The 14,736-nt window shown below is 40.8% G+C and overlaps 1 protein-coding gene across 1 annotated transcript; it reads right to left on the reverse strand.

Annotated features, from left to right (window-relative positions):
• Window positions 1-7,322: 7,322 nt before the first annotated feature.
• LOC107137079 (uncharacterized protein C2orf78-like) lies at window positions 7,323-14,369 on the reverse strand. The gene is given in 4 exon segments (XM_015479451.1): window positions 7,323-9,238; window positions 10,051-10,812; window positions 14,277-14,291; window positions 14,294-14,369. Coding segments are annotated over 4 exon segments (2,769 nt in total).
• Window positions 14,370-14,736: the final 367 nt, after the last annotated feature.

Consider the following 14,736-nt stretch of genomic DNA (forward strand, 5'->3'; position numbering starts at 1 on the left):
CCTCACATCCAAACCATTAACACTGTTAATTTCATTTTGTATTTTCCTTGTGAGCTTTATAACTGTTGCCTGTTAGTGTTTTGCAGAGGTACTGCTTCTTTGAAAAACCAACCTAGGTTAATTTGAGATAATAAGCCATCACCTACAGAATACATAGTATATAATACTAATTTCCAGTATTATATTTTATTTAGTATTATTATATAATACTATATAATAATATTATTATATAATAATATATAATAATACTAATATTGTATATTATTATTAATATTATATAATAATATATAATATTATTATATAATACTAATATAATAATTATATAATTATTTAGGATTATTATATAATACTATTTTTGCAGTATTATTATTATCAGAGGAAGATGAGTGTGGGCATATTTCCCAATTAAATGAAAGGGATAACTGTAAAATTATAGGTATTGAAGTTATAACCTGTTACTTCCTCTTTAAGACTGGTGAAACTAGCTTGTTGGGTGTTTAAAACCAAAAACTTGGAAACCAAAATCAAGAAATTAAAAGGGCCAAGGAAAAAACAGCCAACATTTTTGCCCTTGCTCTCTCAGGTCACCCAGGACTCAGAGAACTATGGAACCCCTCTCTGGTCCTGCAATCCTGGTCAGTCACTCATTCTGCATATCAGGGAGATTAAAAGGACCCTAGAGAACTGGAAGCCAACTAGTATACATTCTACAAAGAGGAGGGTCATTGGAGAGAAAAATGTCTCTGATGCTTCCAAAAGAAGCCACATGAGGTCAGGTGGCACCACTGGTTAATTTCATTTTGTATTTTCCTTTAGGAAAGCTAAAGGAGCCAGAAGGCTTTGTACATGTCCCCAAGAGTGATCTCTGAGGAATCTCAGCTGACTCTTAAGAATAGATAGGAACAAGGTTAGTTTTGACCAACTTGGTCTTAAACACCTAGCAAGAGAGTGTATCCTGAGCAGAGTCCTACATGGACATTTAAAAGGAAAAACAATTCATTTTTAATGTACTTTAAGATACACAGTTGTGTCAGCACTAACAAAAGTAAATAAATCTGGAGGCCATAAAGAAGGGTCCTTGTGTTGGAGTGCCTACTAATAATAAATGCAAAAGACTCTAGAGTTCCAACTTTGTCCTGAATTAGTTTGAGTCTGATCTTAGACCTACTAATCCTCCAACATTCCACATTGATAAACTTGATCAGATTATGAGTTACTGTCCTCATGGTTTTCTGAGACTAGCTGAAATACAAATGCTTTTGTGCTAATTGTTTATAAAAAATAATGCTTTGCTGTATTGTTTATTATTGTCTTAGCATGATCCCTGCCTTGTCCAGTCACCTGCCAGATGCCACATGGACTTCTGGATTGCTATAATGCTGACTACCCTTAACTGTCCATGCCCCACCTGATAGAGAACAAGGACTTTGGGTGACTTCCCCCAACTTTGCCCCTTTCAGCAGGAAGAGGTTTACAGATGCCATTGTCCATTTTTTCCATAGAAATGGAATGTAGATATTGACAGTAGAGAACTGTAACAGTGATCCACTTTATGTTTTGAGTATAGCCCTTGATTCTCTGCTACTGCAACTTATTTTTTAAATGGACATGTTTCTTTCTCTTCCTCTCTCCCTGCTCCTCCCTAATCTCTCCCCCTGTCTACTCTCAGGAGAAACAGGATTACCTTTCTTCCCCAACCTAGACAGACTTATCTGTCCTTGAGCATTCGCCCACCACAGCATTGAAATAATCCAGACTTTATGGATGACACCAGAAGATCTCAGAAATGACTCTCTCCAATTAACAAGTGAATTACGACTTCAACAGAGAACATGTGGAATGTAGCCTTTGAATCACCTCTTTAAAAGCCCCTTGTTCCTACTGATGGGCACAATCACAGCCTTTGGAACAGGAGTTCCCTGTGTTTCTCCATTGCTAGGAAAGCAATAAACCACCTTTTTCTCAAAACCATGTCCTTGCTATTGAATTGGCACTGGGGACAAGGACTGAGATTTCAGCAACAGGGAATGAATGGTGTTTTAAAAAGGTATAAGGATGTCACAGAAAGTGACATTAAGAATTCTGGGTATGAGGGTCAGCAGTTTCCTCAGGAATGGCTATGTGCGGGGTCATGTGTAGTTGGGAGAGGCCTTTACAGGCTTCTTCTCACAACAGAACAATAAGAGGCATTAGCAGGAATAAGTTTGAAATTGCTTAAATGGATCCAGGATGGGTGGCTTTGTAGTTTGGCTGTGATAAGAGTGATCAGAATCACCTTAAAAAATGGCCCTTCCTTTTTTTTTTGTATGGGGTCTATAGGTTGGGAAGGGGAGAGGTAACCTAAATCCCCTATGGAAATAGGAGGGGTCCCTATAGATTGGGCCTGAGGAAGATGAGTGTGGGCATATTTCCAGAGGGCACCCCTGATGTGAGCTAGGAGGGATTTTAGGACATCAGGAGGAATGATAGGTGGTTGGGGTTGAATGGGTGCAGGGAAGAGGGGTTTTCCATAAATAAATTCAAAGGGGCTGATCATAAGAGGGTTTGGGGGCAGTGTTTGGATCCAGAGAAGGACCGTAGGGAGGAGCTTAATCTATTCTAAGTGAAATTATCTATAGATAATTTGGTTAAGGTTTCCTTTAAGATCCTATTTGTCCTTTCAACCTTTCCTGAGTACTGCAGATGATAGGGAATGTGGAAATTCCATTTTCTATTTAAAATTTAGCCAAGTCTTAGGTAATAGAGGAAGTAAATTCAGGGCCATTATTGGACTGGAAAGAAGCAGGTAACCCAAAGTGTGGAATTATTTCTCAGGAAATTACTTTTGGAATGGTAGAAGCCCTCTTATCATTAGCTGGAAAGGCTTTGACCCATCCAGTAAAGGTGTCTACTAAGACTAGGAGATATTTGATTTTTCTTACAGGAAGCATGTGGATGAAGTCAAGTTTCCAGTCCATGGTAGGAAGGACTCCCCTAGATTAATGTGTGGGAAATGGGGGTGGTCTCACATTGGAGTTGGGGTTAGCCTTGAGACAAGTGGTGCAGAATTGAGAAATTTACTAGAGATACTATAAATCTGAAGAGGACAGGTTTAGTGGATTCTTTATGAATAATTGGAGGGAGTGAATATCAGGGTGGAATAAACTGTGAAGGTAAGATAATAGGGCTTTAATTTCATCAGGGGGAAGCTGGAGTTTGTTTTTGGTTTTTTGGGGGTTCTGGGGATTGTATTCATAGGCACTCAACCACTGAGCCATATCACCAACCCTATTCTGTATTTTATTTAGAGACAGAGTCTCACTGAATTGGTTAGCACCTTGCTTTTGTTGAGGCTTGTTGAGAGCCACAGCCGAAGGGGCCCCAGCAAACTTCCAGCTGCCGGCTGATGATTGGCTCACAGCGGCCCCAGCAACATCTAGCTGATTGGCTCCTCTGCGGTGATGCTCATTGGGCTGTTTCCCTGCCCTTTCAGACCATGGAGCTGCTCATTGGGGGACTTTTTTGGCTCCGCCCACATGACCCAGCCAATCGGCCTCAAGAGCAGGAGGATTGTGGGAGGTGGAGAGAAGCTTGGGGGGGAGAGAGAGGCTTGTGGAAAGCCGGTGGTGGCAGTTGAGGCTCTGAGGGTTTTTCCTGAGAGGCTGTTTTGTTTGGCGTGTGTGGTTCTAAAAATAAAGTTAGTTTCTTTTGACAAGTGGCTCCTGATTGTGCCCAGCCAGACTGCGGCAGAGGCTGGCTTTGAACTCTTGATCCTACTACTTCAGCCTCTCAAGCTGCTGGAATTACAGATCTGTGCTACCATGCCCAGCTGAAGAAGGAGTTTTATGAGGATAGAATATAAGACTTGTGATGATTGAGTGTGGTGGTGAGAGAGAGTAGCCTGCTTCACTAGCCAGTCTGCTCTAAGTACAAGAGTCTTGTATTTGAATCTGAAGGGCTGAAGATGTCCAGCCCCTCTACACTCTTGAAAAATGAAAAGCCAGAGCTCCTTTTGAGCCCATGGCCCCACACTGAGGAGAAATTTCTGGGAGGAACAATAGACACAAAGGATAAACCTACAGGTGGGAAACAGCCAGAAAATCTTAGAAAGCAAGCCACCATGTTTTGGAATACTATAAGAGGAGGAAGAACAAGAAGAAGGAAACCAGAAGAATAATGGAGGAGGGGAGAAGGAGAGAAAAAGGCACAGGGAAAAGAGGAGGAAGTTATTGTTCCATTACACTAGGAACTTTATCTTCAATCATACTTTTACAAAGAAAATGAAATTCACATAAAAATGCATGGCAAGAAAAGATGGAAACCAAATCCCACATAAAGGTATTCTAAGAAAAAGGAGAATAGCATCCTGTCAGACAATGAAACAGATCAGAAAAGAACCCAGAAAGCAGATCAGATGGTGACCCACTTTTTCAAAACTAGCTGAAAGACTTTAGGAAAAACAATGCAAAATGTGACGGAACATGAGAGGGGAATGGGGAATTATATCATGGATACAGACTTTTGTTTGGGATGGTGAAAAGTTTTGGAGGTGGATAGTGGATAATGCTTGAACAATATTGTGAATCTATTTAATGCCATGGAGTTATCCACTTAAAATGGTTTAAATTGTGAGTTTCAACCATTTGTATTATATATGTTGTTCCACAATAAAAAAGAACAACATAAATGAAAATTAGATGAGAAGGTAGAAATCAAATGGAGACTAAAAGGGAACACAGAGTGAACGAACATAATAGATGATAATGCCTATAAAAAAAGAAGTTTTTAAAAATCAATAAGATGATAAAAATTATTCCAGAGAAATGGTAAATATAAAAGGCAAAAAGCCAGGCAAATTCTAAAAATAATGATGCAAATACACATAGGAATTTAGTATGCCACAAAGGTGACATTTCAAATTAGTAGGCAGATCATCCAATAAATTTGATACATACATTTTGGGGTTAAGCAAATAATTTCTCTGGAAGGATCCAAAAAGTGGGAAAAGCAGATGTCAGGGTAGGAAGAGTAGGAAATGATGGTGGTTGGAAAATTTGAGAGAATGGGTGAATTTCCATTGAGTACTCTTTTGTATCTTTTTAATTGTTCTATCATGTGAATATAATACTTCCAAATGCCAGAATTCAAATCCCAGATTCCCAATTAATTGCTAGCTCTTGATCTTGAGTGAATTACTGATATTATCTCTTTAAGTGTGAAGGGAGAAATAATTTTGAGGCAAAAACTTGCAATAAATGCAAATTACTACTGAAAATAAGCCGATGTCCACCAGTAATATGTGGATAAACAAATGTGGTATATCCATACAATGTAATAATAGGCAATCTTAAAAAGGGATGGAGGACTCACACTTACAACATTGAGAACAGTCTTGAGAACAGCCTTCCAAGTAAAAGAAGCCAAATATAAAAGGTTACATATTGTATGATTCCTTTCATATGAAATGTCCAGAAAAGGCAAAAACAGAGAGATCAATGGTTGCCTGGGGCTAAGGGGCGGAGGCAATGGGAATGACCTCTAACAGAGGTTTTGTGGGGCGAATTATGAAAATGTTACGAATTAGAAAGTGGCAAGATTTCACCACCTCATGAAAGTACTAATTGCTGCAGAATTGCACACTTTTAAATGATATATTTTTATCTCAAGAAATAATCTTAAAATTATTTAAGATTATTTATTTAAATCTCCATGGATTTGATCCGCTGCCTCAAAAATCTTACCTCGCTCCATTCCCTTCCTATCCTCCCCCACTGTCCCTGACGCTCTCCCAGGGCAGCTGTGCCCTAGAACTCTCACCTCACAGAGACTGCGCACCTCACTGCACTGTTGGGCTGCTGAGTTCTGAGGCTGTTAGGGGGCCGTCCCCTGTGCACGCGCACTCTCAGCTTGCGTTGGGTGGGATGGACGCCAAAAACTGATTTTTCTCATGAGTTTCAGTTGGTGGCAATGGCCCCTGAGGCTGCACAAGCCTGAATCAATGGAGGAGAAGCCGACAAGCCCTTCAGTTTAGTATTTATCTCCCTTTTAAAGTGTGATCTGTCTCATCTACAGGATGCTGTGCTCTGAAAGCCAGGTTGGCTGCCTGTGGGCACTTGCAAACATTGAGGACTTGAGGCCACAGGCCTCAGATTGAGGCCTTGCTTCTCTGCATGCAGTTTGATCCCTGAGCACTAGATCATTAGCAAAGTGGCAGAGTGATACTGGCCTTGTGTGTGAATGTTAATTGAAGTAGTGCCTCTCTGATGCCCTGGTGCATGGGTGTTGGGTAAATGGTGATTTACTCCAGGCCATGTTCTGGGTGGGCCTCACGCTGCTGAGTTCACTTGGCCAAGTCCCAGGTTATTGGCTGCCCTCAAGGAAATTGTGAACCCTTGGGACACCCCTGATAGATTCCCTCATGTTTTGCATTCACCTTTCCCAGCTAGGATCTTAAGTGACACAAACTTTCTGGAGATATGCCCTGAATTTTATTTTGTAAAATTCCTTTCAGGTAGGTCATAAGACCTAGGCCATTCTCTGTGAGAGTTTTTTATTTGATTTTTGCATTTCTTCTGGTCAACTGAACCCATCTTCTGCCATTTTCAACTTATTTCAGATATTATGCTTCTAACCCTAAACTCAAACTTTGTGTCTTACTTCTGCCATTTGACCCATTCCTGATTCTTCTTATAAATTTGTTCTTTTGGCCTTTCCTAGTACTGGATCATACTCTTTCCTCTTTCTTCACTTCCTGTGTTTCACCCCTGTTATATCCTGTCCAACTTTGAGTTCCTTTCTTCTCATGCAGGCTTTGATCCTCACCTCTACCAAAGAAAACTCCATTTAACAGCAATTCAAAGCTCAAAAGTCCTCTTTATTATTTATCTATTAATCAGTTCCATTATATATCGTTATTCAATTTTGTTGTTTTAAAAATATATCAATGAATAAATTTTTATCTATGTGTATACATATATGGAAAATTATTTGGCATTCAAATGGTACCAGCAGAAAGACTCTGTATTATGTATCAATCAATTATACAAATTTTTATTCAATTTTATTATATTTTGAAACTATACCAGAATGAAATAATTGGTTTCTATCTATATATGTCTATATATGAAACACTATTTGGTACACAAGTAGGTACCACAAGGCCTCTTTATTATCCATCAATTCTCAGTGGTACCAGAAGTCTTCTTTATTACTTACATATTAGTCAATTTATTACATTTGTTTATTTAATTTCATTAAAATTTGAAAGCATATGAGCATAAATAAATTTGTATCTATCTATCTGCTCCTTGGTCCCTAAGTGGCACCATCAATCTTAGCAGCTCTTACATTGTGTAACCATAGTAGCAAGCAATCTCCATATCTCTTTCCCTCTCGATGAAAAACTGCACTCTCCCCAAAGCAGTGTACTTGGCAGCATTCTCACGCTCTTGTTGAGCCTTCTTCTTCATGGCTTCCCGCTCTGGCCTCTGCTCTTCTGTGATGGGAGTTGATATTACTTGCCCAGGAACATTGGGTTTCCTCCATGGAATTGGTTGTAAGGCAAAGTCTTGGAGTAGATATTGGTTTTGAGGCTTGGGCGGTTGTGACTGGGGCTTGGTCCCAACCGTGGGAACAGGTTGCCACTGGAGAGAGGTGCAAGATGATGTTTTGTAGGGTGCAGGCCTAGAAGCAGCAGACGGAGGGGCACTAGGCTGGGTAGAAGTGGTCAGACCAGACTGGGTTGCACTGGTTAAAATTGGCTGAGCTGGCTTGGCAGGACGCATCCAAGATGGGTTGGCAGTAGCTGGTTGGGATTGGTTGACTGCCATGGGTTGAGCTGAGCTAGCGGGACCAGGCTGGGCAGGATAAGCCCCAGTGGGTCTGCGTGAGGCCAAAGACTGTGGCCTCCTATTGATTACTGGTCGAGGTGGAGGTTTCTCCAGGGTCAGAAAAGGCAAAGGTACCAATTTAACCTTCCCAGGTGGTGGAGGCTCATAAATGGATGGAGCGGGACCCTCCCTTTCAGCACTGATATCTGGGTTCTGGGCTTTGACTTGTGTTTTCTCAGGACCCTTAACCGCCAGCCATGGTTTCATAGCTGGGCATGGATGGGGGTCTTGGGTACTGCCTGAGTTTCCCGGGCCCCGCGAGGAAGAGAGCCCAGTTTTCTTATCATTCTTCTTCCCCAGTGCATGGAAAACCTGCACTGACTCCAGCATGTGCATGCCGAGACAGCTCCGAGGCTTCTTAAAGGTCTCTTGGCAAAGCTCAGGTTGGTTCCTCTTCCGTTTCATCTTGGGCACGGTTGGCTTCTCTTCTGCCTTGACTTTATTGCCTGGCTTCTTCTTCTCCTCGGCTTTCCTGGAGTTGTTTTCTCTGGTCCTCTTGGTCTTTTCCTGCCCATGGCCCTTAGCCTTGCTGTTTCTGCTGGATGCAGCTTTCTGAGGTTTGCTGTTAGAGTGCTTGGCTGTGTGCTCAGGGGCCCCAATACTGTCTGCATCCCTGTGAGCACCTTCTCCTTCCAATGTGCATTCTTGGTCCCTTGGCTGCATTTTGGCCTGAGGAGTTCCATCAGGAGACTCTGAAGCTTTATGTTTATTGTTCTTCACTGGATCACTAGGACTCTTAATGGTACTTGTGGTTTCCTGCCCCTGATTCACCATGATGGCTCTGGTGTCATTGGATTTTGTTGTTGTGGGACTTTCAGGTTGGTCAAAGTCTTTCAAGGAACTGAAAAGCTCAGGAAGGTGAAAATCCCCCACCAGTGCAGTGAGGTCTGCAAATCCACTGCTAAATTCAATCCCATTTTCAAGGGTGCCTTGGTCCTCAAGACCCAGGCTGTTGTTTCCCAGATGGATATTTTCAGAATGTGGCTTCTCCTCTTGGTCCAGAGGACCAATGGAAGCCAGAAGCTGGAGGATTTCAGGGATGTCTAAAGGGAGTAGTGGAGGATCCTGGTTCTCCATGGATATCTGGTAGGCATCCAGTGGCTCTGAGAGCATGGTTTTAATCTCACACAAATTCTTAATCTCTGTTTGTTCCTGGCTTTGATTTGGAGGCAATGCCAAGAAATCAGAAGAACTCTGGACTGGAGTTATTATGGAAATGTCCCCAAGTGCAGTTGGTGGGTTTCTCTCAAGTATTTGGATATTTCTGCTACTGCAGGAGTTGGGGAATTCTGGAGGTGGTGGAAGACAAAATGTCTGACTTGGAGGTTGCAATCCCAAGGAAGCCTCCATCCCTAGGGAAGTTTCCATCACTGCAAAGGAAGGAATCAATGAAGATGGTAAGTAGGATGCTCCCCCTGCCCAGCAACACACTAATCAGGGAATCTGCCAACTGCGGATAAGGCATTTCTATTACTTTTTAAGGACCATGAAGAGGACTCTGTAGGAGGTGCCTATTAGTTACAGGTGATCACTTGATGTCATAGTTTTGGGCTGGCACATCTTCATGGCAGCATGGCTCACTGGTAGAGCACTTGACTACTCTGTGGGAAATGCACAAAAACTGTTTTATGAAGTCTCGCTTGCTCATATAGGGGCCTCTCAATTCTCTCCACTCTCTTCGGAGTGTAAGAACACTTAACACCATGAACTAGGAGAGGGTGGAGCTGTTGCTCATGAAATATATGTGAAAAGATAGGGTTTTAGACCCCCTTCTTTGGGCAGCATCTCAGAATACAAAATTTAAGTCCTGGAGTAAATTAAGGAACAGTTAATCTTTCAGTACCCTGGTAAGTTTTGAAGTATCTTCCTAGGAGACCAAAGTAAAATGAGGGAAATAAATTTATAATGTGGTGATGTAGGGGGACCAATCTGCCAATGCAGTGAAAAGTAGCTTCCATCAGTGTGCTCCTGGAGGTCTCCTAAATGCATGGTGAGTGGCTATTATGGTGTCCTGCATTCTCATCTTATGGACACGGAGATTGGGAGTGCTGAACAAGTATAGTATTTAAAATCTCAGGACTTAAATTCCAAGGATCTGTGAACCCACAGCTACCAGCCGTAGATTTGACCCTCCTTTTGAATGCTGTTCTTATTCCTCCCACTTTTTGCTGTTTGTACTCACCTTGAAAATTTGTTTCTGTGATAGGTTGAGTAGACACAGAATAGTAGATCCCATGGGTAGAGACTGATGGTAGGACATTTGAGGGCTGAACCTCCTTCAGCACTGTCACCATTTCTGGTTGAGGGGCAGCGGCACTACTTCCTGCATATGGCACAGATCCATAGGATTGCAGGCAGGGGCCATGATCTCCAGATAGCAGAGTCCCCAGAGTGTTTTGATCATAGTAGTAGACCTGGCTTCCTTCTTGGTAGGGAAGTGACAGGCTATGCCCCTTATTTGGATTCTGAGATGGTGCTGCCTGCATAAGCCTGGCTGACAGTGTTGGATACACAGGGACCATGACATTGGCATCAGAAGTGTTGTCATATTGGGCTGTCATTGACCTGGAAGAACCTGCTGTGTTTTGGTCAATGACAGTCAGAGTAAAGTCCCCGAGGGAAGATGAGCTCTTTTCAGCACTTTCTATGATATCCCACTCAAAAATACTTGGGTAGGAGGCAGATGCCATGGGAATCTGGTTCTGGCCAGTAACCCCAGACACCATGGCTGTGCTAGCATGTTGATAAAGGTAGGCACTGCCCATGAGTGGCTGGAAGGAGGTGCCACAGGTTGAGGGCAGTAACCATGCTGAAGTGGCAGCTGGAGCAGAGGCTCTGGAGAAGTTGCAGACACTTCCTGTCAGGGAAGCTGCATTGCTCACCACAGGGAGAGAGAGCTGCAGAGAATCTGCAGTTCCATGTAAAGAAGAATTTTGGAATTTTTCTGTAGGAAGCAAGAGGATAATTAAAAATTGATGAGACAGGCAGATTCTTACAATATTTAAGAAACAGTATTATCTGAATGTTGTATCAGTCAGGAAGCTTCTAATACTAATAATCATGGATGTACCCCAAATCAAACCATTTTGGATGTCTGCAAGTGTTGGAGCAGTTTGGTACTCTTCTGATCAATTACCTTTGCTCTCATATTGGGCTCAGAAATCCCAAGTAGTCTGCCTCACACATTGGTCCCTAAAAGCATCCTTCTCCCTGTCCTATCTTTCCTTTGAGCCTGCACTAGTATTGACTCATGTATTTTCCTTAGAACTGAAGCATTTTAGAATTTAGAGAACATCTAACATTATCAGTTTGCTAGTGATTAAACCAAGGGTCAGAGAAGATTGACTTGCTCAGTATCAACACCATGTTTCAGAAACTTACTCCTTTGCCAGGACTCTATGCTCCAAACAAAAAACAGAAGTCATGTGAAATAGAATTTTATTTTTCCCTGTTTATAGAAAACAATACTTGTCTCACCACTGTTATCTTCAGAGTCTCATTTTGCTTGTGCAGATCACATTAAATTTCCTAAAGTTCACTGTTAACATCCAAATGGTAAATTTAAAGTGTCATTCTTTATCCTTTTCAAGCCTGGCTTCTGAATGTAAGTTTCTCAACAACAACAACAACAAAAAAAGTTATTTGTGCTTTCTGAGCTTCAGGTTACTCATCTGTAAGATGACTGCAAAAATATTAACAGTGATAATTCTTCCGTGAAGAGTGACACTACATAAGATTCATACAGAGGAAAATATAGTAAGTTCTGGAGAGATAGAAATGAAAACACAGAACTAAAAAGAATAACTAGATTCTAATGAACATTTGGATATATAGCAAACATCAAAGCATAGCAAATTTACTAACAAATGAAGTTCTGTTATCATGCATTGCAATAGTATGGAAATGAGCCTTTCTACTTTATTTTAGTGAATACTGTTAACCAAAACACTGCCCACAATTAAAGGTGATTTTAAATGAATTTCTAACCAGTACATATTCACAGATAAACTATCTCATCAAAAAGTGTGTAATAAGCAGCAAAATTCAGCAAAAGTGAACATATAGGTAGCCACAATTTATGTAGATAAATATTTCAATAAAAAGGATATAAAGGGCTGGGTTTGTGGCTCAGTGATAGAGCACTTGCCTAACATTCATGAGGCAGTGAGTTTGATCCTCAGCACCACATAAAAATAAAATAAAGATATTGTGTCCACCTAGAACTAAAAAATAAATATTAAAAAGGGGTTATAAAGGCAGATGCAATGGCACACACTTATAATCTCCACTACTCAGGAGGCTGAGGCAGTAGGATCTTAAGTTTGAGGATAGCTGTGGAAATTTAGGAGACTCTATCAAAATAAAATGTTAAAAGGGCTGGGATGTAGCTCACTGGTAAAGTGTCTCCATGTTCAATCCCTGGTACTTCAAAAAACAAAGCCAGAATCAACCCTGCCATGTTCAAAAGCAAAAATCCACTATGGGGTGGGCCTCTGGTCCCATCCCTGAGGAGACTGAGGCAGTGGGTTCACTGGAGCCCAGGAATTTAAAGCCACTGTGGACAATGTAGCAAGATCCTATCTCAGAAACAAACAAAATAATGAGCTGGGGATATAACTTGTGGTAGCATGTTTGCCTAGCATGTATGAGACCCTGCTTTCAATCCTAGCACTGGAAAGAAAAAAAAAAGGAAGGAAGGAAGGAAGGAAATTTTTACAAATTAGAGAACAAAAGAAGAAATGTAAAATAATTTCATCACTGTGCTTCTTAACCAGATCAAGTAAACGATATTAATCCTATTAGGTACATATTTCAATTTATATAAAAACATCTTTTGATAAAAATGTCAGTTATCAAAAAACAGAAAAAAACATTTTAAAAAATCATAAAAGTTATATTTATTTATTCTGAAAACCTAGTTTGTAATCATCTTTAATAGGAAAATGTTGTCCCTAAAGTCTGATAAAACTATTACCACTAGAGTACAATAATACAATTAAAATAATTTTTTCATGTTTACTTGTGCTAGGGATTGAACCCAAGGCTTCCCACATGTGAAGCATGCACTCTGCCACTGTGCTACACCCCTAGCCCAAAACAATTCTTTGAAATGTAGAAAAACCCAAAAGCCTTTAAAAAATTATCTTTGATGAACATGGAAGACTTTCTATTCTTACATATAGGTCTTTCTTTTGGTTCTTAGGTTTAAAAACCATTAATGACTATTTGTATAAACTCTGTTTTAGAATGAAACTATCATAAAGACAAAAACAGTCTTCTGCTTAAAGACTACCTATCATACAAAGGAATGTGTCCTTCTGATGCAGATTAGGGCACATCATTTTTTCAAAATCCATGTAGTTTAAAAAATCAGAATAAAATAGGACATGAAAGTTGCTGTTTCCCCAGCCCTGTCAATAAGCACTTTCATTAGCATGTTTATAGGAAGAATCATTTCTAAAACTTACTTCTAAAATGTTCATACTCAAACTGTCAAGGTCATCTGTGTTCAATGAGGCCATAAAAAAACCCAAACAAACAAAAGACTTTTCTGATAAACTGCTTTCCCCAGTGATACCCTAATTCTAGCCTTAGTTTCCTTGCTAGTCCATTAATTTAAACATTTTCCAAACCAGCCTAATTTTCTCCAGCACTGGGAAGATATCACTCTATGCTCTCTGCATTGATTTAAAATCTTTGGTTCTCCTCCTCCTTCCATTCCAACCAACCTCTTTTTTCTTGAGACCATCTCTATGCTCTTCATCTCTTTTATACTCACATTTCTTTTCCATATTGTTATATTTCCCACCCCGCCCCCCGGCACACACACACCAAGTTCCTGTTGCCCTGTGCTTCAATAGCCACAAACTTGCTTCCCCGAGAACATCTGCCTTCTTACAGCCCTGTCCTCCTGCTCCCCTCTCCCTATTTCTCTTTTCACTTAGTTTAAACAGGAAACTTCGAAATATGTGAATGTCCCTTTTATGAACAGCGCTAAATGTGAAATACTGAAGTGGAAATCTTAGTGGAGGGAGACTGTTATAGAAGAAAACTCTTGGTACTTGATGCTAGTTTTCTACCCCACCTAGGATTTCTCTCTTTCTGTTCAAACAAACATACCCCCAAAATCTTATGTCATTCTCCATACACGTGCCCCTTAAGATTCAATATTAGAAAAGAAAAGGACCAGAGCATGGACAGTGTGTTTATCCTCCTGTAGCAGATGAGGAAACAGATTTTGTGAGAGAGTAAAAGATGGTCCAGTCCCTACCTAGTACCTGTCAAAGTCAAAATGAAATTCGATGTCCAGATTTCTAGTTCCATCCTCTCCCCTATTATTCCAAGCTCTTGTGATTCCATTAGTAAATTTAGGCAGGTAAAAGTCAACGAAAAACTTTAAAACCTTACCTGACATGGTTAAGAGGTCACATCAATCGCAGATACAAAGGATGAGGAGACCGTCCCAGAGGATGTGTGGGTGGCTGAGGCTAGGGAATGCATGTTTCCCAGATCCTCCTGCCACACTGATGTTGCTTACTGGTCACTGGTCTCTTGAAATGATCCAAATTTGTTTACAACTGCATGGAAACCCTAAGATTCTACTAGGTGGCAATAGGTTTGGTGGGAGGATGATGTCACAAAACTGATAGTTTAAAGGTACAAGGTAGCCAATAGGGAGGTCAGATTCCCAACGAGAAGGTGGGATTGGGTAGAGAAAATGACAAGAGTTGATTGGGTAGAGAAAGTAACAAGAGAGTTATAATAGAACTAAATGGCCCAGCTCTGGGGAGACTGCAAGAGGGACATGATATGCCCACCTTCCCCAGGTGCTTGTGTTAAGGTTATCATCGCAGTGTTCCTTCTTAAT

The sequence above is a fragment of the Marmota marmota genome, unplaced genomic scaffold (assembly GCF_001458135.2).
Source record: "Marmota marmota marmota unplaced genomic scaffold, marMar, whole genome shotgun sequence".
NCBI classification, from domain to species: domain Eukaryota; kingdom Metazoa; phylum Chordata; class Mammalia; order Rodentia; family Sciuridae; genus Marmota; species Marmota marmota.